The sequence below is a fragment of the Carcharodon carcharias genome, chromosome 9, assembly GCF_017639515.1.
Source record: "Carcharodon carcharias isolate sCarCar2 chromosome 9, sCarCar2.pri, whole genome shotgun sequence".
Classification (NCBI taxonomy): Eukaryota; Metazoa; Chordata; class Chondrichthyes; order Lamniformes; family Lamnidae; genus Carcharodon; species Carcharodon carcharias.
This window is the reverse complement of record NC_054475.1, coordinates 80,410,975-80,434,473: the sequence shown is the minus strand read 5'-3', so window position 1 is coordinate 80,434,473 and position 23,499 is coordinate 80,410,975. Positions and strand designations below refer to the sequence as shown.

At 50.6% G+C, this 23,499-nt stretch overlaps 1 protein-coding gene and 1 long non-coding RNA gene across 10 annotated transcripts in view; one reads left to right on the top strand and one right to left on the bottom strand.

Moving 5' to 3' along the window:
- si:dkey-172j4.3 (diacylglycerol kinase eta) overlaps window positions 1–23,499 on the top strand; it is a 312,005-nt gene that overhangs the window by 124,419 nt on the left and 164,087 nt on the right. For all 9 annotated transcript variants that reach the window (XM_041195265.1, XM_041195267.1, XM_041195273.1 and 6 more), the window contains one exon: window positions 8,853–9,015. In XM_041195265.1, coding sequence (XP_041051199.1) covers window positions 8,853–9,015 — 163 coding nt within the window. The remainder of the gene's footprint in view (window positions 1–8,852; window positions 9,016–23,499) is intronic.
- The window catches only part of LOC121281976, a 120,767-nt gene continuing 106,008 nt past the window's right edge, over window positions 8,741–23,499 (bottom strand). Inside the window, exon 2 of the long non-coding RNA XR_005943981.1 lies at window positions 8,741–9,043. This is a non-coding gene — a long non-coding RNA (uncharacterized LOC121281976). The remainder of the gene's footprint in view (window positions 9,044–23,499) is intronic.

Here is a 23,499-nt window from a genome sequence, read left to right as displayed (position 1 = left end):
TGTGTTGGTGGAGGGTGTGGGTGAGCGCTGTGATGGGTCTTCAATGAGGGTGTCATCAGATTCCTCTTCCAAGGTGTCTTCAGGACTTGTTTGGATGCCCTGGGTCATGGACTCTGTCGGCTGTTTGGCAGATGTTCCAACGAAAGCAAGGAGAGATAATTAGTGCATGGCAGTGGCCTGTGAAACAGGACACATCATACGCAGCATGGTTGTCTGGTGGATGTTACACTGCTGGATCCTCATTTGCTAAAGCACCGCCAGCCTCACCATCAGCACAGGACCGGTTCAGATCCTTACCGGCTAGCCGGATGGCTCTATTTTCAAAGTCTGTGTGGAACTTGATTTTGGGCATTCCTCCACCGGTCTGCGAAGTCTCCCTGTTGTTGTGCGCCACCTTGTCCTGCATGAATATAGATGGAGAGAGTGTAAGCAGGATGCCTGCCAGGCCAGATGATGTGTGCTTGGCCTGGGTGGGTGGTGAGTGGTCCCATGGACGGGGTGAGGATTATGAAGGTGAGTGTGAGAGAGTGAATGGTGATGTCCCTTGAGCTGCAGTGCTGAGACCCCTGTGGATGTGTGATGGGTTTGAGAGTGTGAGTTGAGAGCGATGAGAAGAGTGACTGACTTATCTTGGTGGAATGGAGGAGATCCTCTTGTGGCACTGAGTGGCTGACCACTTTTGCAGGGCGTTGGCACTGACCACCGCTGCTGCCCCCTCCCAAGCCGGATTGGTGATGTCGCTGTCCCTCCTGCGGCCAGGGTGGGGGTAGAGGGCATCATGGCGGGCCTCCACGGAATCCAAAAGGCACTCGAGGGATGCATCACTAAACCGGGGGCTGCAGTTTTCTTGTCTTTCGGGGCCATATCTTCTCTGTGCAGCAATCCTCTGCAGCAAGCACTGAGAGGTTAAATATGGAACCTGCGTGATGAAGTGGCGAGGTGATGGTGTACCAGGCGAATGGGAGCTCACCCACCATTGAAACGGTGTGTTTCCCTGGAATGCATGATTAATGAGGGGGGATTGGGATGATACGGCATGAAAAGCTGCTATTGCGGCTGACAGGTCAAACATTCTTTTTCCCACCTGCTGCCACATAATGCAAATCTGGGACAATTCCACTGTAACACACAAATACATTCACACAGACACACATAAACAGACAAGCAGAGAGAAGGACAGTTGCACACATATACAGACGCATGCAGAAAGACGCAAGCAAATGTGTATACATAAATGTTTATAATGTGCACTTACGTGTGCAGACAGATACAAAGACATATCTGCACTTAAACAATGTAGGCACACACATGCGGTATAAACAGAGACATGGGTGATTGCAGAGAGGGTGACTCATGGATTTAGTTAAAGTTGCAGTGTTAACACTTTAAAAGGATCTTTATGGTGAGATTCTCTCTTTGAAAGGGGATGTGATGCTGAGACTTCCTTTATACATGAGGTTCTAGTGAGGATTCTCTTTCTGTGATGAGATATTTCCTTTTATTATCGAGCATTGTGCTGAGTAAGTGTCGTTTTACATCATTACACAGTGACACCTCTGATTAGATATTGCTTTTCAAACCTTCATTTCTCATTCTGGACCACTGTGAGAAACTCCAGGGGCAGGATTTTTCGCTTGGCGTGTGGGCATGTGCTTGACACGCCCAGGCATGGGATAGCGATGATGTCGGGCGAGCGTCCCAATGTCATCGTGCACTCGCGATATTTTGCTCGGTGGGCGCATTGCCGACTCTTGTAATTAGGAGACTTATTAAGGCCATTAATGTATTAATTAAGTGTGATTTTTTTGCTGCCCATCCAACATTACAGCTGACAACGAGTGAATCAGCCAGGCGGGCTTTGGATTTTTGAGGAAATCTCATCCACGGGCGGTTTGAGGTTTCCAATATTAATTTTTAAAAATATATTCTGATAGAAGTTTTATAACCAAATGTTCATGTGAGGTAGCCTGATGAGTGGACATTTTTTCTTGCATTTCTAAATCTTTATTTCAAGGTTTAAAATATTTCAGCTCCGTGAGGCAGTTCTCTGCCTTCAGGGAGATTTCATTGATGGCCCCCTTGCGCCCACACAGACTTCAGCACTCGGCCTCCACTTTCACCCCCAACCTGGCAGCAACGAGCCTTTCAGTGCACGTTAATTGGCCAGCCAGTGTGAAATCACGGTCGGAGGCCGATTGTGGCAGAGGACCATTTTGCGGTCCATCCTGGGCCCGCCCGTTGCGCCTCAACATCCTGTTCTGGTTCTGCACCATGAGCACTCTCAAAACAAAAACAGAATTACCTGGAAAATCTCAGCAGGTCTGGCAGCATCAGCGGAGAAGAGAAGAGTTGACGTTTCGAGTCCTCATGACCCTTCAACAGAACTAGGTGAATCCAAGGAAGGGGTGAAATATAAGCTGGTTTAAGGTGTGTGTGTGGGTGTGGGTGTGGGTGTGGGGGTGGCGGGGGGGGGGGGGGCGTGGTTGGGTTGGGGGAGAGAAGTGGAGGGGGGGTGTGGTTGTAGGGACAAACAAGCAGTGATAGAAGCAGATCATCAAAAGATGTCACAGACAAAAGAACACATAGGCGTTGAAGTTAGTGATATTATCTAAACGAATGTGCTAATTAAGAATGGATGGTAGGGCACTCAAGGTATAGCTCTAGTGGGGGTGGGGGGAGCATAAAAGATTTCAAAATATTTAAAAATAATGGAAATAGGTGGGAAAAGAAAAATCTATATAATTTATTTGAAAAAACAAAAGGAAGGGGGATGAAACAGAAAGGGGGTGGGGTTGGAGGAGGGAGTTCAAGAACTAAAGTTGTTGAATTCAATATTCAGTCCGGAAGGCTGTAAAGTGCCTAGTCAGAAGATGAGGTATTGTTCCTCCAGTTTGCATTGGGCTTCACTGGAACAATGCAGCAAGCCAAGGACAGACATGTGGGCAAGAGAGCAGGGTGGAGTGTTAAAATGGCAAGCGACAGGGAGGTTTGGGTCATTCTTGCGGACAGACCGCAGGTCGCCCAGTTTACGTTTGATCTCTCCAATGTAGAGGAGACCACATTGGGAGCAATGAATACAGTAGACTAAGTTGGGGGAAATGCAAGTGAAATGCTGCTTCATTAGAAAGGAGTGTTTGGGCCCTTGGACGGTGAGGAGAGAGGAAGTGAAGGGGCAGGTGTTGCATATTTTGCGTGGGCATGGGGTGGTGCCATAGGAGGGGGCTGAGGAGTAAGGGATGATGGAGGAGTGGACCAGGGTGTCCCGGAGGGAATGATCCCCATGGAACGCCGACAGGGGGGATGAAGGGAAGATGTGTTTGGTGGTGGCATCATGCTGGAGTTGGCGGAAATGGCGGAGGATGATCCTTTGAATGCGGAGGCTGGTGGGTTGATAAGTGAGGACAAGGGGGACCCTATCATGTTTCTGGGAGGGAGGAGAACACTCAGACTGGTTTCAAAAATTCCTTCTGACTCTGTCACGCAGTAGTAAACTATCAGGTAAATGGTTGCTATGGAAACAGAATACAATGCAGTGAAGATATAAATGGTGCAATATCTTGAGATTAATTCTGACTAGAACACAGGAGCATTATGAACAGGAGGAGGTCTTTCATTCCCTCCTCCTCCATTCAGTCACACCATGGCTGATCTGTACCTCTCAGATCCACTTAATCATCTTTCTTCAAATACTGTGTTATTTTACTCAATAATTTTCATCAGAAACCTCCATCACGTACAGCCATTTTGAGGGGAGAGAGTTCTAGATATCAATGATACCACATTGTCGAAGGGCTTTTACCCTGAACAGAATGGGGGAGACAGAGAGACTTGTCAATCCTGCCGTTGCTGTGAAGTTGATGAAAGGCTGAGGAGCCCCTGATTTTATTGGCTACATTAGGTACATGGGTCTGAATGTTTTGGATGGTGGAGCGGGAAATGGCCCTTATTGGGCACTTAAGGGCCTCAACTGGAGCAAGTCCCGTTCGAGGCCATTTTGGATACTGCTGGGGGAGATGGTTTTTCAGGGGAGTGGAGCAAGAGCCAAGTCCGTGGCACCACGAGTGGCTCAGCTGCACAGTGGGGTAGAAAAAAGAGTGAGAGGGCAAGAATGATAGAGGATTCTATCATAAGGGGAACAGATAGACGTTTCTGCAGCTGCACACGTGACACCAGGATGGTGTGTTGCCTCCCTGGTGCCAGGGTCAAGGATGTCACTGAGCTGCTCCAGGACATTCTGAAGGCAGAGGGATGAGGTCCTGAAAGCAGAATACAGGGAGCTAGGAAATAAATTAAAAAGCTGGACCTCAAAGGTAGTAATCTCAGGATTACTCCCAATGCCACGTGCTAGTGAGATCAGAAATAGGAGAATAGACCAGATGAATGCGTGGCTGGTGAGGTGGTGAAGGAGGGAGGGATTTAGATTCTTCAGACATTGGGACTGATTCTAGGGAAGATGAGATCTGTACAAACTGGAGGGGCTGCACCCCAGCTGGACTGGGACCAACATCATCGCAGGGGTATTCGCTAATACTGTGTGGGAGGGTTTAAACTAAACTGTCAGAGAGGTGGGAACCTGAGCAGGGAGACACGAGAGGGAAACAAAGAAAAGAATGAAAGACAGAAAAGTGAAAAGCAAAAGTGGAAGGCAGAGGAAACAAGGGCTATCAGCATATAGGGCCATAGTACAAAATAAATGTGTAAAAATGTTCAAAAGATAAGTCTAAAGACATTGTATCTGAATGCACAGAGCATTTGCAATAAGGTAGATGAATTAACAGCACAAATAGATGTAAATGAGTACGATCAGTTTGCGATTATGGAGACATAGACCAAGGCTGGGAACAGAATATCCAAGGGTACTCGATATTTAGAAAGGACAGACAAAAAGGAAAAGGAGACGGGGTGGCATCGCTAGTTAAGGATGAAATCAGTACAATAGTGATAGAGGGTATTGGCTCAGAAAATCTAGATGTAGAATCAGTCTGGGTGGAGCTAAGAAGCAACAAGGGATGAAAAACATTAGTGGGAGTTATCTAGCCCTCTAAACAGTAGTAATGGATGGCATTAAACAGGAAGTTAGAGATGCATGTACAAGGGTGCTACAGTAATCATGGGTGACGTTAATCTGCATATAGACTGGGCAAACCAAATTAGCAATAATACTGTGGCGGATGAATTCCTGGAGTGTGTATGAGAGATGGTTTTTCAGACCAGTATGTCAAAGAACTGACTAGGGAACAGGCTTTCCTAGATTTGGTATTGTGCAATGAGAAGGGTTTAATAATCTTGTTATGCAGAGTCCTTTAGGGAACAGTAACCATAACATGATAGAATTCTTTATTCGGATAGAAAGTGAAGTAGGCCGATCTGAAACTAGGATCCTAACTCTAAACAAAGGAAACTGAGGAGGTATGAAGCATAAGTTGGCTAAGATAGATAGGGGAACTTCATTCAAAGGCATGACGGTGGATAGACAATGGCCAATATTTAAGGAATGAATATATACATTGCAACAATTATACATCTCTTTTTGGTGCAAAAACACAACAGGAAAAGCAGCCCAACCATGGCTCACAAAAGCAGTTAATGACGGTATTAGATCCTAAAGAGGAATCATATAAAGTTGCTAGAAAAAGTAGCAAACCTGAGGATTAGGGGCAGCTTTGAATTCAGCAAAGGAGGACCAAGAGATTGATTAAGGGGGAAAAATAGAGTATGAGAGTAAACTTGCAAGGAACATAAAAGCAGACTGTAAAAGCTTCTATAAATAAGGAAAAAGATTAGTGAAGACAAATGTAGGTCCCTTACAGTCTGAAAAAAGAGGATTTATAATAGAGAACAAGAAGATGGCAGAGCAATTAAGCAATTACTTTAGTTCTGTCTTTACAAAGTAAGACACAGATAACTTCCCAGGAATTCTAGGAAACCACGGGTTTAGTAAGGAGGAATTGAAGGAAATTAGTATTACTAAAACAAAAGTGTTGGAGAAATTAATAGGACTGAAAGCCGTTAACCCCCAGGGTCTGATGATCTACATCACAGGGTGGTAAAGGAGATGTCCATGGAAATAGTGGATGCGTTGGTTGTCATCTTCCCAAATTCTGTAGATTCTGAAACAGTCCCGGCTGATTTAGAAGTTGACAAATGTAGCCCCACTAGTTATAAAAAAAACGAGGGAGAGAGGAAACAGGGAACTACAGACATATTAACCGAACATCAGTAGTAGGGAAAATGCTAGAGTCTGTTATAAAGGGTGTGATAACAGGAGACTTAGAAAATATCAATAGGGATTAGACAAAACCAACGTGCATTCATGAAAGGGAAATCATGTTTGACAAACCAACTGGATTTTTTTGAGGTAATAACTGGCAGAACAGATAAGGGAGAACCAGTGGATGTGGTGTATTTGGATTTTAAGAAAACTTTTGACAAGGTGCCACTTAGGAGTTTAATGTGTAAAATTAAATCACATGGGATTGGGGTTAATATATTGGCATGATTGAGAATTGATTAGCAGACAGGAAACGGAGCAGGAATTAACAGATCTTTTTCAGAGTGGCAGGTAGTGACTAGTGGGGTACCACAGGGCTTGGCCCCAGCTATTCACAATATATGTCAATGATTTGGATGAGGGAACCAAATGTAATGTTTTCAAGTTTGCTGATGACATGAAACTTGGTGGGAATGTGAATGGTGAGGAGGATGTTAAGAAGCTTCAAAGCGATTTAGATAGATTGAGTGAGTGGGCAAACACATGGTAGATGCAGTAGAACATGGATAATTGTGAAGTTATCCACTTCAGCAGGAAAAACAGAATGACAGAGTATTATTTAAATGGTGATAGTTTGGGAAATGTTGATGTACAAAGGGACCTGGGTGTCCTTGTACACCAATCACTGAAAACAAGCATGCAGGTGCAGCAAGCAGTTAAAAAGGCAAATGGTATATTGGCCTTCGTTGTGAGAGGACTTGAGTACAGGAGCAAGGATGTCTTACTGCAGCTGTACGGGGCCTTGGTGAGACCACACCTGGAGTATTGTGTGCAGTTTTGGTCTCCTTACCTAAGAAAGGATATACTTGCCACAGAGGGAGTGCAGTGAAGGTTCACTGGATTGATTCCTGGGATGGCAGGATTGTCATATGAGGAGAGATTGGGCTGACAGGACCTGTATTCACTGGAGTTTAGAAGAATGAGAGGGGATCTCATTGAAATACACGAAAGTCTGGCAGGGCTGCACAGAACGGATGCAGGGATAATGTTTCCCCTGACTGGGGGTGGGGGGAGGTCTAGAATACTGTCTCAGAATACGTGGTAGGCCATTTAACATTGAGGGTGGTCAACCTGTGGAATTCTCTACCACAGAAGGCTGTGCAGGCCAAGTCACGAAACATATTTTTGAAGGAAATAGATTTCTGGACTCTACAGGTGTCAATGGGTATAGGGAGAGAATGGGAATATGGCATTGAGACAGGATCAGCCATGATCATAATGAATGGCGGAGCAGGCTCGAAGGGCCAAATGACCTACTCCTGCTCCCATTTTCTATGTTTCCATGTTTCTATTAGGGCTTGCTCACACCAGCATAAAACCGCTTTGAGGTCATGACGGGTGGGAACTCAGAGGGATTCCTGTTCCTTGAATTTCACACTTCCACTGCACCCCCCCCCCAACCTACCCCCACCAACCCCCACCCTCGCCTAAAAACCCATGGATGGGAGACTGTGAAATTCAGGCCCTGGTTTCATTTCGGAAGCAGTGAGCTGTCTGATTTAAGAAACTGGCCAGTCCCATACAGCAGTTGGGTTGCTGCTAAGTTCAAAAGATCATTGTTAAGGGTCTCTCTGTATTCAGCAATTGATCCAGGAAATTCATTAGGAACTCCTTGTAAAGGTGGAATCTCAGTCGAAACATGAATAATACCAAAGGATTGGCGAACGCTGACAATTACACTGTTGTACAAGGAGTGTGGGAGATAAGCCAGGAAATTTCAGCTCTGGCTTCATCTCAGTAGGAGAAGACCTGTTGGAGATTATAACCAGGGAGACCATGAGTAAATGTACGGATCTTGTCGTTATACTTGTTATTAGCCTTATGAGCAGGGGAATAAGATCACCCATGAGTGTCACCTCACGGCTGAATGAGGTTGGGTAAGGAATTGTCACAAAACCAGAGGGATCACATTTCTGATGAAAGTGAAGCAGGGTAGCACACCAGGAGCTCTCAGCCAAAGATTTTGAACCTCTTCAAAATTGTGGGGGGGTGTGTGGTCACATGCATGGGCTGGAAGAGCCCATGAGTGGGCTTCTGTCTTTGGAAGGTAAAGCAGCCCAAACCAACACTGCTTGATGTGACTGAGCCTCAACTAGGTAGTCAGTTCCCCTGGGATTGATGACTTCTCCCTTTCACAGGCTTTGGGCCTGTTGCTAGGCCTCAGTAGAACAACCCCAAAAGATGAGAGCTTTGCTGAGCTGTTACAGGGGAACTGTCACAGATCCAGCCCCTTAACATAATAGGTGGGGAAGATGATCGTCCCAAGAACCCCCACTGGCCAGTCAAATTCTGGCCAATTTGGCTGGAATTCCGACCTCTGTTTCTGGAAAATTCCCATTCAGCCGATCTGTTTATTTGAGGCAGAAACAAAAATAGCTGGAAAAACTCAGCATGTCTGGCAGCATCTGCGGAGAGGAACATAGTTAACATTTCCAGTCCGAATGACCCTTCAACAGAACTAAGTAAAAATAGAAGAGAGGTGAAATATGTTTATTTGAGTGTTTGTCTTGTAATTTTTTGTTTTAGCTTTCAGCCTGAGTAATATTGCTCAGCTGTGTATTCTATCCTTGTCTCTGTTCAGGGTTCTGGAAGGCCACTTATGCTTCATCCTGCACCAGTCCCCTCTTGGTCCTGGTGAACTCCAAGAGCGGTGATAACCAGGGGGTGAAGTTCCTCAGGAAGTTCAAACAGCTCCTGAATCCAGCACAGGTCTTCGACCTGATGATTGGTGGGCCCCACCTTGGGTAAGTCGAGCTTCCATTTCTTCTTCGGCTGTCAACAAAGAAAAGCCTCATGGTTTTTCATTGCTAAATAATTCACGATGGCTTCACAGAATAATTTACTTTGTGAAGTGCAGTTTCATGTCAAAATGCATCAGCTATTTAAAACTTATAACAGCAACTGTGATGTGAATGAAAAGTTAATCTGTTTTGCTTTGGTGATGTTAGTTGAGGGAGGAAAGTTAGGACACCAGAACACCCTGGCCTTTATTAATGATGCCATGAGATATTTTGACACTCAACCAAACAACCAAATTACTACGACAGTCACAGGGTTTAACAACTCAGCACAAGGATGACACCTCTGAGAGTGCAGTGCTCGCTCAGTACTGACCCTCTGACATTGCAGCACTCCCTCAGTGCTGACACTCTGACGTTCCAAAACTACCTCAGTACTGACATTCTGACATTGCAAAATTACCTCAGTGCTGACCATCTGACATTGCAGCGCTAACTCAGTATTGACCCTCTGACAGTGCAGCACACCCTCAGTACTGACCGTCTGACAGTGCAGCAATCCCTCAGTACTGACCCTCTGACATTGCAGCACTACCTCAGTACTGACCATCCGACAGTGCAGAACTCCCTCAATACTGACCCTCTGATAGTGCAGCACTCCCTTAGTACTGACCATCTGACAGTGCAGCACTCCCTCATACTGACCCTCTGACAGTGAAGCAGTCCCTCAGTACTAACACTCTGCCAGTACAGCACGCCATCAGTACTGACCATCTGACAGTGCTGCACTTCCTCAGTACTGACCCTCTTACATTGCAGCACTCCCTCAGTACTGACCCTCTGACACTGCAGCACTCCCTCGGTACTGACCCTCTGACAGTGCAGCACTCCCTCGGTACTGACCCGCTGACAGTGCAGCACTCCCTCGGTACTGACCCTCTGACAGTGCAGCACTCCCTCGGTACTGACCCTCTGACAGTGCAGCACTCCCTCGGTACTGACCCTCTGACAGTGCAGCACTCCCTCGGTACTGACCCTCTGACAGTGCAGCACTCCCTCGGTACTGACCCTCTGACAGTGCAGCACTCCCTCGGTACTGACCCTCTGACAGTGCAGCACTCCCTCAGTACTGACCCTCTGACAGTGCAGTACTCCCTCGGTACTGACCCTCTGACAGTGCAGCACTCCCTCGGTACTGACACTCTGACAGTGCAGCAGTCCCTCGGTACTGACCCTCTGACAGTGCAGCAATCCCTCGGTACTGACCGTCTGACAGTGCAGCACTCCCTCGGTACTGACCCTCTGACAGTGCAGCACTCCCTCAGTACTGACCCACGGACAGTGCAGCACTCCCTCGGTACTGACCCTCAGACAGTGCAGCACTCCCTCGGGACTGACCCTCTGACAATGCAGCACTCCCTTAGTATTGACCCTCTGACATTGCAGCACTCCCACAAAACTGATCCCCTGACAGTGCAGCACTCTCTCAGTACTGACCCTCTGGCACTGATGTTTCAGCACTCCCCCAGTATTCCCCCTCCAAAGGTGCATCACTCTCTAAGTACTGGCCCTTCAGCAGTGCACTGCCCCCTCAGAATTGCCCCTCTGACAGTGCAGCGCTTCCTCAATACTGAGCCTATGACATTGCTGCATTCCCTCAGTACTGACCATCCGACAGTGCAGCCCTCCCTCAGTACTGACCATCCAACAGTGCTGCACTCCCTCAGTACTGACCATCCAACAGTACAGCGCTCCCTCAGTACTGACCATCCAACAGTGCAGCCCTCCCTCAGTACTGACCGTCCGACAGTGCAGCACTCCCTCAGTACTGACCCTCTGACAGTGCAGCACTCCCTCAGTACTGACCCTCTGACAGTGCAGCACTCCCTCAGTACTAACCCTCTGACAGTGTAGCACTCCCTCAGTACTGACCCTCTGACTGTGCAGCACTCCCTCAGTATTGACCCTCTGACATTGCAGCACTCCCTCAATACTGACCCTCTGACAGTGCAGCACTCTCTCAGTACTGACCCTCTGGCACTGATGTGTCAGCACTCCCCCAGTATTCCCCCTCCAAAGGTGCATCACTCTCTCAGTACTGGCTTTTCAACGGTGTAGTGCCCCCTCAGCATTGCCCCACTGACAATGCAGGGCTGCCTCAATACTGCCCCTCTGACATTGCAGCACTCCCTCAGTTCTGACCACCCGACAGTGCAGCACTCCCTCAATACTGACCACCCGACACTGCAGCATTGCCTCAATACTGATCATCCGACAGTCCGGCACTCCCCCAATACTGACCAGCCGACAGTGCAGCATTGACTCAATACTGATCATCCTACAGTGCGGCAATCCCGCAGTACTGACCCTCTGATATTGGAGCGCTTCCTCAGTACTGACACTCTGACAGTGCAGCCTTCCCTCAGTACTGACACTTTGACACTGCAGCACTCCCATAATATTGATCCTCTGACAGTGCAGCACTCCCTCAATACGGACTCCCTGAAATTACAAAACTCCCTCAGCACTGACCCTCTGACAGCGAAGCACTCGCTCAGTACTGACCCTCTGACAGTGCAGCACTCCCTCAGTACTGACGCTCTTACAAGTGCAGCACTCCCTCAGTACTGACCCTCGTACAGTGCAGCACTCCCTCAGTACTGACCCTCTGACAGTGCAGCACTCCCTCAGTGCTGACCCTCTGACAGTGCAGCACTCCCTCAGTACTCACCCTCTGACAGTGCAGCACTCCCTCAGTACTGACCCTCTGACTGTGCAGCACTCCCTCAGTACAGCCTCTCTGAAATTACAAAACTCCCTCAGTTCTGACCCCTTGAGATTACAAAACTCCCTCAGTACTGACCCTCTGACATTGCAGCACTCTCTCAGTACTGACCCTTGACATTGCAGCACTCCCTCAGTACTGACCCTCTGACATTGCAGCACTCCCTCAGTACTGACACTCTGACATTGCAGCACTCCCTCAATACTGATCCTCTGACAGTGCAGCACTATCTCAGTACTGACCCTCTGGCACTGATGTTTCAGCACTCCCCCAGCATTCCCCCTCCAAAGGTGCATCACTCTCTCAGTACTGGCCCTTCAACAGTGCAGTGCCCCCTCAGAATTGCCCCTCTGACAGTGCAGCGCTTCCTCAATACTGACCCTATGACATTGCTGCATTCCCTCAGTACTGACCGTCCAACAGTGCTGCACTCCCTCAGTACTGACCGTCCGACAGTGCAGAACTCCCTCTGGACTGACCGTCCGACAGTGCAGCACTCCCTCAGGACTGACACTCTGACATTGCAGCACTCCCTCAATACTGATCCCCTGACAGTGCAGCACTATCTCAGTACTGACCCTCTGGCACTGATGTTTCAGCACTCCCCCAGTATTCCCCCTCCAAAGATGCATCACTCTCTCAGTACTGGCCCTTCAACAGTGCAGTGCCCCCTCAGAATTGCCCCTCTGACAATGCAGCGCTTCCTCAATACTGACCCTATGACATTGCTGCATTCCCTCAGTACTGACCGTCCAACAGTGCTGCACTCCCTCAGTACTGACCGTCCGACAGTGCAGCACTCCCTCTGGACTGACCGTCCGACAGTGCAGCACTCCCTCAGTACTGACCCTCTGACTGTGCAGCACTCCCTCAGTACAGACTCTCTGAAATTACAAAACTCCTTCAGTACTGACCCCCTGTAATTACAAAACTCCATCAGTACTGACCCTCCGACAGTGCAGCACTCCCTCAGTACTGACTATCGAACAGTGCTGCACTCCCTCAATACTGACCATCCGACAGTGCAGCATTGCCTCAATACTGATCATCCGACAGTGCGGCACTTCCGCAGTACTGACCCTCTGATATTGGAGCACTTCCTCAGTACTGACCCTCTGACAGTGCAGCACTCCCTCAGTACTGACACTTTGACACTGCAGCACTCCCTCAGTACTGACCCCCTGAAATTACAAAACTCCTTCAGTACTGACCCTCTTACAGTGTATCACTCCCTCAGTACTGACCCTCTGACAGCGAAGCACTCGCTCAGTACTGACCCACTGACAGCGCAGCACTCCCTCAGTACTGACCTTGTGACATTGCAGGATTCCCTCAGTATGGACCCTCTGACATTGCAGGATTCCCTCAGTACTGACCCTCCGACAGTACAGCAACCCCGCAGTACTGTCCCTCCGACAGTGCAGCACTCCCTCAGTACTGACCCTCCGACAGTGCAGCACTCCCTCAGTACTGACCCTCCGACAGTGCAGCACTCCCTCAGTACTGACCCTCTGACATTGCAGCACTCCCTTAGTATTGACCCTCTGACATTGCAGCACTCCCACAAAACTGATCCCCTGACAGTGCAGCACTCTCTCAGTACTGACCCTCTGGCACTGATGTTTCAGCACTCCCCCAGTATTCCCCCTCCAAAGGTGCATCACTCTCTCAGTACTGGCCCTTCAGCAGTGCACTGCCCCCTCAGAATTGCCCCTCTGACAGTGCAGCGCTTCCTCAATACTGACACTCTGACAGTGCAGCCTTCCCTCAGTACTGACACTTTGACACTGCAGCACTCCCTCAATACTGACACTCTGACACTGCAGCACTCCCATAGTACTGATCCTCTGACAGTGCAGCATTCCCTCAATACAGACTCCCTGAAATTACAAAACTCCCTCATTACTGACCCCATGAAATTACAAAACTCCCTCAGTACTGACCCTCTGACAGTGCAGCACTCCCTCAGTACTGACCCTCTTTCAGTGCAGCACTCCCTCAGTACTGACGCTCTGACAGTGCAGCACTCCCTCAGTACTGACCCTCTGAAAGTGCAGCACTCCCTCAGTACTGACCCTCTGAAAGCGCAGCACTCCCTCAGTACTGACCCACTGACAGCGCAGCACTTCCTCAGTACTGACCTTGTGACATTGCAGGATTCCCCTCAGTATGGACCCTCTGACATTGCAGGATTCCCTCAGTACTGACCCTCCGACAGTACAGCAACCCCGCAGTACTGTCCCTCCGACAGTGCAGCACTCCCTCAGTACTGACCCTCCGACAGTGCAGCACTCCCTCAGTACTGACCCTCCGACAGTGCAGCACTCCCTCAGTACTGACCATCTGACAGTGCAGCACTCCCTCAGTACTGACCATCGGACAGTGCAGCATTCCTTCAATACTGACCCTCTGACTGTGCAGCACTCCCTCAGTACACTCTCTGAAATTACAAAACTCCCTCAGTACTGACCCCTGAAATTACAATACTCCCTCAGTACTGACCCTCTGACATTGCAGCACTCCCTCAATACTGATCCCCTGACAGTGCAGCACTCTCTCAGTACTGACCCTCTGGCACTGATGTTTCAGCACTCCCCCAGTATTCCCCCTCCAAAGGTGCATCACTCTCTCAGTACTGGCCCTTCAGCAGTGCACAGCCCCTCAGAATTGCCCCTCTGACAGTGCAGCGCTTCCTCAATACTGACCCTATGACATTGCTGCATTCCCTCAGTACTGACCATACGACAGTGCAGCCCTCCCTCAGTACTGACCATCCAACAGTGCTGCACTCCCTCAGTACTGACCGTCCGACAGTTCAGCACTCCCTCTGGATTGACCGTCTGACAGTGCAGCATGGCCTCGGGACTTACCATCCAACAGTGCAGCGCTCCCTCAGTACTGACCATCCGACAGTGCAGCACTCCCTCAGTACTGACCATCCGACAGTGCAGCACTCCCTCAGTACTGACCCTCTGACTGTGCAGCACTCCCTCAGTACAGGCTCTCCGAAATTACAAAACTCCCTCAGTACTGACCCCCTGTAATTACAAAACTCCATCAGTACTGACCCTCCGACAGTGCAGCACTCCCTCAGTACTGACTATCCAACAGTGCTGCACTCCCTCAATACTGACCATCCGACAGTGCAGCACTCCCCCAATACTGACCAACCGACAGTGCAGCATTGCCTCAATACTGATCATCCGACAGTGCGGCACTTCCGCAGTACTGACCCTCTGATATTGGTGCACTTCCTCAGTACTGACCCTCTGACAGTGCAGCACTCCCTCAGTACTGACACTTTGACACTGCAGCACTCCCTCAGTACTGACCCCCTGAAATTACAAAACTCCTTCAGTACTGACCCTCTTACAGTGCATCACTCCCTCAGTACTGACCCTCTGACAGCGAAGCACTCGCTTAGTACTGACCCACTGACAGCGCAGCACTCCCTCAGTACTGACCTTGTGACATTGCAGGATTCCCTCAGTATGGACCCTCTGACATTGCAGGATTCCCTCAGTACTGACCCTCCGACAGTACAGCAACCCCGCAGTACTGTCCCTCCGACAGTGCAGCACTCCCTCAGTACTGACCCTCCGACAGTGCAGCACTCCCTCAGTACTGACCCTCCGACAGTGCAGCACTCCCTCAGTACTGACCATCTGACAGTGCAGCACTCCCTCAGTACTGACCATCCGACAGTGCAGCATTCCTTCAATACTGACCCTCTGACTGTGCAGCACTCCCTCAGTACAGACTCTCTGAAATTACAAAACTCCCTCAGTACTGACCCCCTGAAATTACAATACTCCCTCAGTACTGACCCTCTGACATTGCAGCACTCCCTCAGTACTGACACTCTGACATTGCAGCACTCCCTCAGTACTGACACTCTGACATTGCAGCACTCCCTCAGTACTGACCCTCTGACATTGCAGCACTCCCTTAGTATTGACCCTCTGTCATTGCAGCACTCCCACAAAACTGATCCCCTGACAGTGCAGCACTCTCTCAGTACTGACCCTCTGGCACTGATGTTTCAGCACTGCCCCAGTATTCCCCCTCCAAAGGTGCATCACTCTCTCAGTACTGGCCCTTCAGCAGTGCACTGCCCCTTCAGAATTGCCCCTCTGACAGTGCAGCGCTTCCTCAATACTGACCCTATGACATTGCTGCATTCCCTCAGTACTGACCATCCGACAGTGCTGCACTCCCTCAGTACTGACCATCCAACAGTGCAGCGCTCCCTCAGTACTGACCATCCAACAGTGCAGCCCTCCCTCAGTACTGACCGTCCGACAGTGCAGCACTCCCTCAGTACTGACCATCCGACAGTGCAGCACTCCCTCAGTACTGACCCTCTGACTGTGCAGCACTCCCTCAGTACTGCCCCTCTGACATTGCAGCACTCCCTCAGTACTGACTATCCAACAGTGCTGCACTTCCTCAATACTGACCATCCGACAGTGCAGCATTGCCTCAACACTGATCATCTGACAGTGCGGCACTTCCCCAATACTGTCCATTCGACAGTGCAGCATTGCCTCAATACTGATCATCCGATAGTGCTGCACTCCCGAGGTACTGATATTGGAGCACTTCCTCAGTACTGACCCCCTGACAATGCAGCACTCCCTCAGTACTGACACTCTGACAGTGCAGCCTTCCCTCAGTACTGACACTTTGACACTGCAGCACTCCCATAGTACTGATCCTCTGACAGTGCAGCATTCCCTCAATACAGACTCCCTGAAATTACAAACCTCCCTCATTACTGACCCCATGAAATTACAAAACTCCCTCAGTACTGACCCTCTGACAGTGCAGCACTCCCTCAGTACTGACCCTCTTTCAGTGCAGCACTCCCTCAGTACTGACGCTCTGACAGTGCAGCACTCCCTCAGTACTGATCCTCTGAAAGTGCAGCACTCCCTCAGTACTGACCCTCTGAAAGCGCAGCACTCCCTCAGTACTGACCCACTGACAGCGCAGCACTTCCTCAGTACTGACCTTGTGACATTGCAGGATTCCCCTCAGTATGGACCCTCTGACATTGCAGGATTCCCTCAGTACTGACCCTCCGACAGTACAGCAACCCCGCAGTACTGTCCCTCCGACAGTGCAGCACTCCCTCAGTACTGACCCTCCGACAGTGCAGCACTCCCTCAGTACTGACCCTCCGACAGTGCAGCACTCCCTCAGTACTGACCCTCCGACAGTGCAGCACTCCCTCAGTACTGACCCTCCGACAGTGCAGCACTCCCTCAGTACTGACCATCTGACAGTGCAGCACTCCCTCAGTACTGACCATCGGACAGTGCAGCATTCCTTCAATACTGACCCTCTGACTGTGCAGCACTCCCTCAGTACACTCTCTGAAATTACAAAACTCCCTCAGTACTGACCCCTGAAATTACAATACTCCCTCAGTACTGACCCTCTGACATTGCAGCACTCTCTCAGTATTGACCCTCTGACATTGCAGCACTCCCTCAATACTGATCCCCTGACAGTGCAGCACTCTCTCAGTACTGACCCTCTGGCACTGATGTTTCAGCACTCCCCCAGTATTCCCCCTCCAAAGGTGCATCACTCTCTCAGTACTGGCCCTTCAGCAGTGCACAGCCCCTCAGAATTGCCCCTCTGACAGTGCAGCGCTTCCTCAATACTGACCCAATGACATTGCAGCCCTCCCTCAGTACTGACCATCCAACAGTGCTGCACTCCCTCAGTACTGACCGTCCGACAGTTCAGCACTCCCTCTGGACTGACCGTCTGACAGTGCAGCATGGCCTCGGGACTGACCATCCAACAGTGCAGCGCTCCCTCAGTACTGACCCTCCGACAGTGCAGCACTCCCTCAGTACTGACCCTCCGACAGTGCAGCACTCCCTCAGTACTGACCATCTGACAGTGCAGCACTCCCTCAGTACTGACCATCGGACAGTGCAGCATTCCTTCAATACTGACCCTCTGACTGTGCAGCACTCCCTCAGTACACTCTCTGAAATTACAAAACTCCCTCAGTACTGACCCCTGAAATTACAATACTCCCTCAGTACTGACCCTCTGACATTGCAGCACTCCCTCAATACTGATCCCCTGACAGTGCAGCACTCTCTCAGTACTGACCCTCTGGCACTGATGTTTCAGCACTCCCCCAGTATTCCCCCTCCAAAGGTGCATCACTCTCTCAGTACTGGCCCTTCAGCAGTGCACAGCCCCTCAGAATTGCCCCTCTGACAGTGCAGCGCTTCCTCAATACTGACCCTATGACATTGCAGCATTCCCTCAGTACTGACCATACGACAGTGCAGCCCTCCCTCAGTACTGACCATCCAACAGTGCTGCACTCCCTCAGTACTGACCGTCCGACAGTTCAGCACTCCCTCTGGACTGACCGTCTGACAGTGCAGCATGGCCTCGGGACTGACCATCCAACAGTGCAGCGCTCCCTCAGTACTGACCATCCGACAGTGCAGCACTCCCTCAGTACTGACCGTCCGACAGTGCAGCACTCCCTCAGTACTGACCCTCTGACTGTGCAGCATTCCCTCAGTACAGGCTCTCCGAAATTACAAAACTCCCTCAGTACTGACACCCTGTAATTACAAACTCCCTCTGTACTGACCCTCCGACAGTGCAGCACTCCCTCAGTACTGCCCCTCTGACATTGCAGCACTCCCTCAGTACTGAGTATCCAACAGTGCTGCACTCCCTCAATACTGACCATCTGACAGTGCAGCATTGCCTCAATACTGATCATCCGACAGTGCGGCACTCCCCCAATACTGACCATTCGACAGTGCAGCATTGCCTCAATACTGATCATCCGATAGTGCGGCACTCGCGCAGTACTGATATTGGAGCACTTCCTCAGAACTGACCCTCTGACAGTGCAGCACTCCCTCAGTACTGACACTCTGACAGTGCAGCCTTCCCTCAGTACTGACACTTTGACACTGCAGCACTCCCTCAATACTGACACTCTGACACTGCAGCACTCCCATAGTACTGATCCTCTGACAGTGCAGCACTCCCTCAATTCCGACTCCCTGAAATTACAAAACTCCCTCATTACTGACCCCATGAAATTACAAAACTCCCTCAGTACTGACCGTCTGACAGTGCAGCACTCCCTCAGTACTGACCCTCTGACAGTGCAGCACTCCCTCAGTATTGACCCTTTGAAAGTGCAGCACTCCCTCAGTACTGACCCTCTGACATTGCAGCACACCCTCAGTACTGCACCCGTGACAATGCAGCACTCCCTCAGTACCGACCTACTGACCGTCCAGCACTCCCTCAGTACTGACCATCCGACAGTCCAGCACTCCCTCAGTACTGACCCTCTGACTGTGCAGCACTCCCTCAGTACTGACCCACTGACAGCGCAGCACTCCCTCAGTACTGACCCACTGACAGCGCAGCACTCCCTCAGTACTGACCCGCTGACAGCGCAGCACTCCCTCAGTACTGACCCTCTGACTGTGCAGCACTCCCTCAGTACTGACACTCTGACATCGCAGCACTCCCTCAGTACTGACCCTCTGACATTGCAGCACTCCCTTAGTATTGACCCTCTGTCATTGCAGCACTCCCACAAAACTGATCCCCTGACAGTGCAGCACTCCCTCAGTACTGACCCTCTGACAGTGCAGCACTCCCTCAGTACTAACCCTCTGACAGTGTAGCACTCCCTCAGTACTGACCCTCTGACTGTGCAGCACTCCCTCAGTATTGACCCTCTGACATTGCAGCACTCCCTCAATACTGACCCTCTGACAGTGCAGCACTCTCTCAGTACTGACCCTCTGGCACTGATGTGTCAGCACTCCCCCAGTATTCCCCCTCCAAAGGTGCATCACTCTCTCAGTACTGGCTTTTCAACGGTGTAGTGCCCCCTCAGCATTGCCCCACTGACAATGCAGGGCTGCCTCAATACTGCCCCTCTGACATTGCAGCACTCCCTCAGTTCTGACCACCCGACAGTGCAGCACTCCCTCAATACTGACCACCCGACAGTGCAGCATTGCCTCAATACTGATCATCCGACAGTGCGGCACTCCCCCAATACTGACCAGCCGACAGTGCAGCATTGACTCAATACTGATCATCCTACAGTGCGGCAATCCCGCAGTACTGACCCTCTGATATTGGAGCGCTCCCTCAGTACTGACACTCTGACAGTGCAGCCTTCCCTCAGTACTGACACTTTGACACTGCAGCACTCCCATAATATTGATCCTCTGACAGTGCAGCACTCCCTCAATACGGACTCCCTGAAATTACAAAACTCCCTCAGCACTGACCCTCTGACAGCGAAGCACTCGCTCAGTACTGACCCTCTGACAGTGCAGCACTCCCTCAGTACTGACGCTCTTACAGTGCAGCACTCCCTCAGTACTGACCCTCGTACAGTGCAGCACTCCCTCAGTGCTGACCCTCTGACAGTGCAGCACTCCCTCAGTACTGACCCTCTGACAGTGCAGCACTCCCTCAGTACTCACCCTCTGACAGTGCAGCACTCCCTCAGCACTGACCCTCTGACTGTGCAGCACTCCCTCAGTACAGCCTCTCTGAAATTACAAAACTCCCTCAGTTCTGACCCCTTGAGATTACAAAACTCCCTCAGTACTGACCCTCTGACATTGCAGCACTCTCTCAGTACTGACCCTTGACATTGCAGCACTTCCTCAGTACTGACCCTCTGACATTGCAGCACACCCTCAGTACTGACACTCTGACATTGCAGCACTCCCTCAATACTGATCCCCTGACAGTGCAGCACTATCTCAGTACTGACCCTCTGGCACTGATGTTTCAGCACTCCCCCAGTATTCCCCCTCCAAAGGTGCATCACTCTCTCAGTACTGGCCCTTCAACAGTGCAGTGCCCCCTCAGAATTGCCCTTCTGACAATGCAGCGCTTCCTCAATACTGACCCTATGACATTGCTGCATTCCCTCAGTACTGACCGTCCAACAGTGCTGCACTCCCTCAGTACTGACCGTCCGACAGTGCAGAACTCCCTCTGGACTGACCGTCCGACAGTGCAGCACTCTCTCAGGACTGACACTCTGACATTGCAGCACTCCCTCAATACTGATCCCCCGACATTGCAGCACTATCTCAGTACTGACCCTCTGGCACTGATGTTTCAGCACTCCCCCAGTATTCCCCCTCCAAAGGTGCATCACTCTCTCAGTACTGGCCCTTCAACAGTGCAGTGCCCCCTCAGAATTGCCCCTCTGACAGTGCAGCACTTCCTCAATACTGACCCTATGACATTGCTGCATTCCCTCAGTACTGACCGTCCAACAGTGCAGCACTCCCTCTGGACTGACCGTCCGACAGTGCAGCACTCCCTCAGTACTGACCCTCTGACTGTGCAGCACTCCCTCAGTACAGACTCTCTGAAATTACAAAACTCCTTCAGTACTGACCCCCTGTAATTACAAAACTCCTTCAGTACTGACCCTCCGACAGTGCAGCACTCCCTCAGTACTGACTATTCAACAGTGCTGCACTCCCTCAATACTGACCATCTGACAGTGCAGCATTGCCTCAATACTGATCATCCGACAGTGCAGCACTCCCCCAATACTGACCAACCGACAGTGCAGCATTGCCTCAATACTGATCATCCGACAGTGCGGCACTTCCACAGTACTGACCCTCTGATATTGGAGCACTTCCTCAGTACTGACCCTCTGACAGTGCAGCACTCCCTCAGTACTGACACTTTGACACTGCAGCAGTCCCTCAGTACTGACCCCCTGAAATTACAAAACTCCTTCAGTACTGACCCTCTTACAGTGCATCACTCCCTCATTACTGACCCTCTGACAGCGAAGCACTCGCTCAGTACTGACCCACTGACAGCGCAGCACTCCCTCAGTACTGACCTTGTGACATTGCAGGATTCCCTCAGTATGGACCCTCTGACATTGCAGGATTCCCTCAGTACTGACCCTCCGACAGTACAGCAACCCGCAGTACTGTCCCTCCGACAGTGCAGCACTCCCTCAGTACTGACCCTCCAACAGTGCAGCACTCCCTCAGTACTGACCCTCCGACAGTGCAGCACTCCCTCAGTACTGACCATCCGACAGTGCAGCATTCCTTCAATACTGACCCTCTGACTGTGCAGCACTCCCTCAGTACAGACTCTCTGAAATTACAAAACTCCCTCCGTACTGACCCCCTGAAATTACAATACTCCCTCAGTACTGACCCTCTGACATTGCAGCACTCCCTCAGTACTGACACTCTGACATTGCAGCACTCCCTCAGTACTGACCCTCTGACATTGCAGCACTCCCTTAGTATTGACCCTCTGTCATTGCAGCACTCCCACAAAACTGATCCCCTGACAGTGCAGCACTCTCTCAGTACTGACCCTCTGGCACTGATGTTTCAGCACTCCCCCAGTATTCCCCCTCCAAAGGTGCATCACTCTCTCAGTACTGGCCCTTCAGCAGTGCACTGCCCCCTCAGAATTGCCCCTCTGACAATGCAGCGCTTCCTCAATACTGACCCTATGACATTGCTGCATTCCCTCAGTACTGACCATCCGACAGTGCTGCACTCCCGCAGTACTGACCATCCAACAGTGCAGCGCTCCCTCAGTACTGACCATCCAACAGTGCAGCCCTCCCTCAGTACTGACCGTCCGACAGTGCAGCACTCCCTCAGTACTGACCATCCGACAGTGCAGCACTCCCTCAGTACTGACCCTCTGACTGTGCAGCACTCCCTCAGTACTGCCCCTCTGACATTGCAGCACTCCCTCAGTACTGACTATCCAACAGTGCTGCACTTCCTCAATACTGACCATCCGACAGTGCAGCATTGCCTCAACACTGATCATCTGACAGTGCGGCACTTCCCCAATACTGTCCATTCGACAGTGCAGCATTGCCTCAATACTGATCATCCGATAGTGCTGCACTCCCGAGGTACTGATATTGGAGCACTTCCTCAGTACTGACCCCCTGATAGTGCAGCACTCCCTCAGTACTGACACTCTGACAGTGCAGCCTTCCCTCAGTACTGACACTTTGACACTGCAGCACTCCCTCAATACTGACACTCTGACACTGCAGCACTCCCATAGTACTGATCCTCTGACAGTGCAGCATTCCCTCAATACAGACTCCCTGAAATTACAAAACTCCCTCATTACTGACCCCATGAAATTACAAAACTCCCTCAGTACTGACCCTCTGACAGTGCAGCACTCCCTCAGTACTGACCCTCTTTCAGTGCAGCACTCCCTCAGTACTGACCCTCTGAAAGTGCAGCACTCCCTCAGTACTGACCCTCTGAAAGCGCAGCACTCCCTCAGTACTGACCCACTGACAGTGCAGCACTCCCTCAGTACTGACACTTTGACACTGCAGCACTCCCTCAGTACTGACCCCCTGAAATTACAAAACTCCTTCAGTACTGACCCTCTTACAGTGCATCACTCCCTCATTACTGACCCTCTGACAGCGAAGCACTCGCTCAGTACTGACCCACTGACAGCGCAGCACTCCCTCAGTACTGACCTTGTGACATTGCAGGATTCCCTCAGTATGGACCCTCTGACATTGCAGGATTCCCTCAGTACTGACCCTCCGACAGTACAGCAACCCGCAGTACTGTCCCTCCGACAGTGCAGCACTCCCTCAGTACTGACCCTCCGACAGTGCAGCA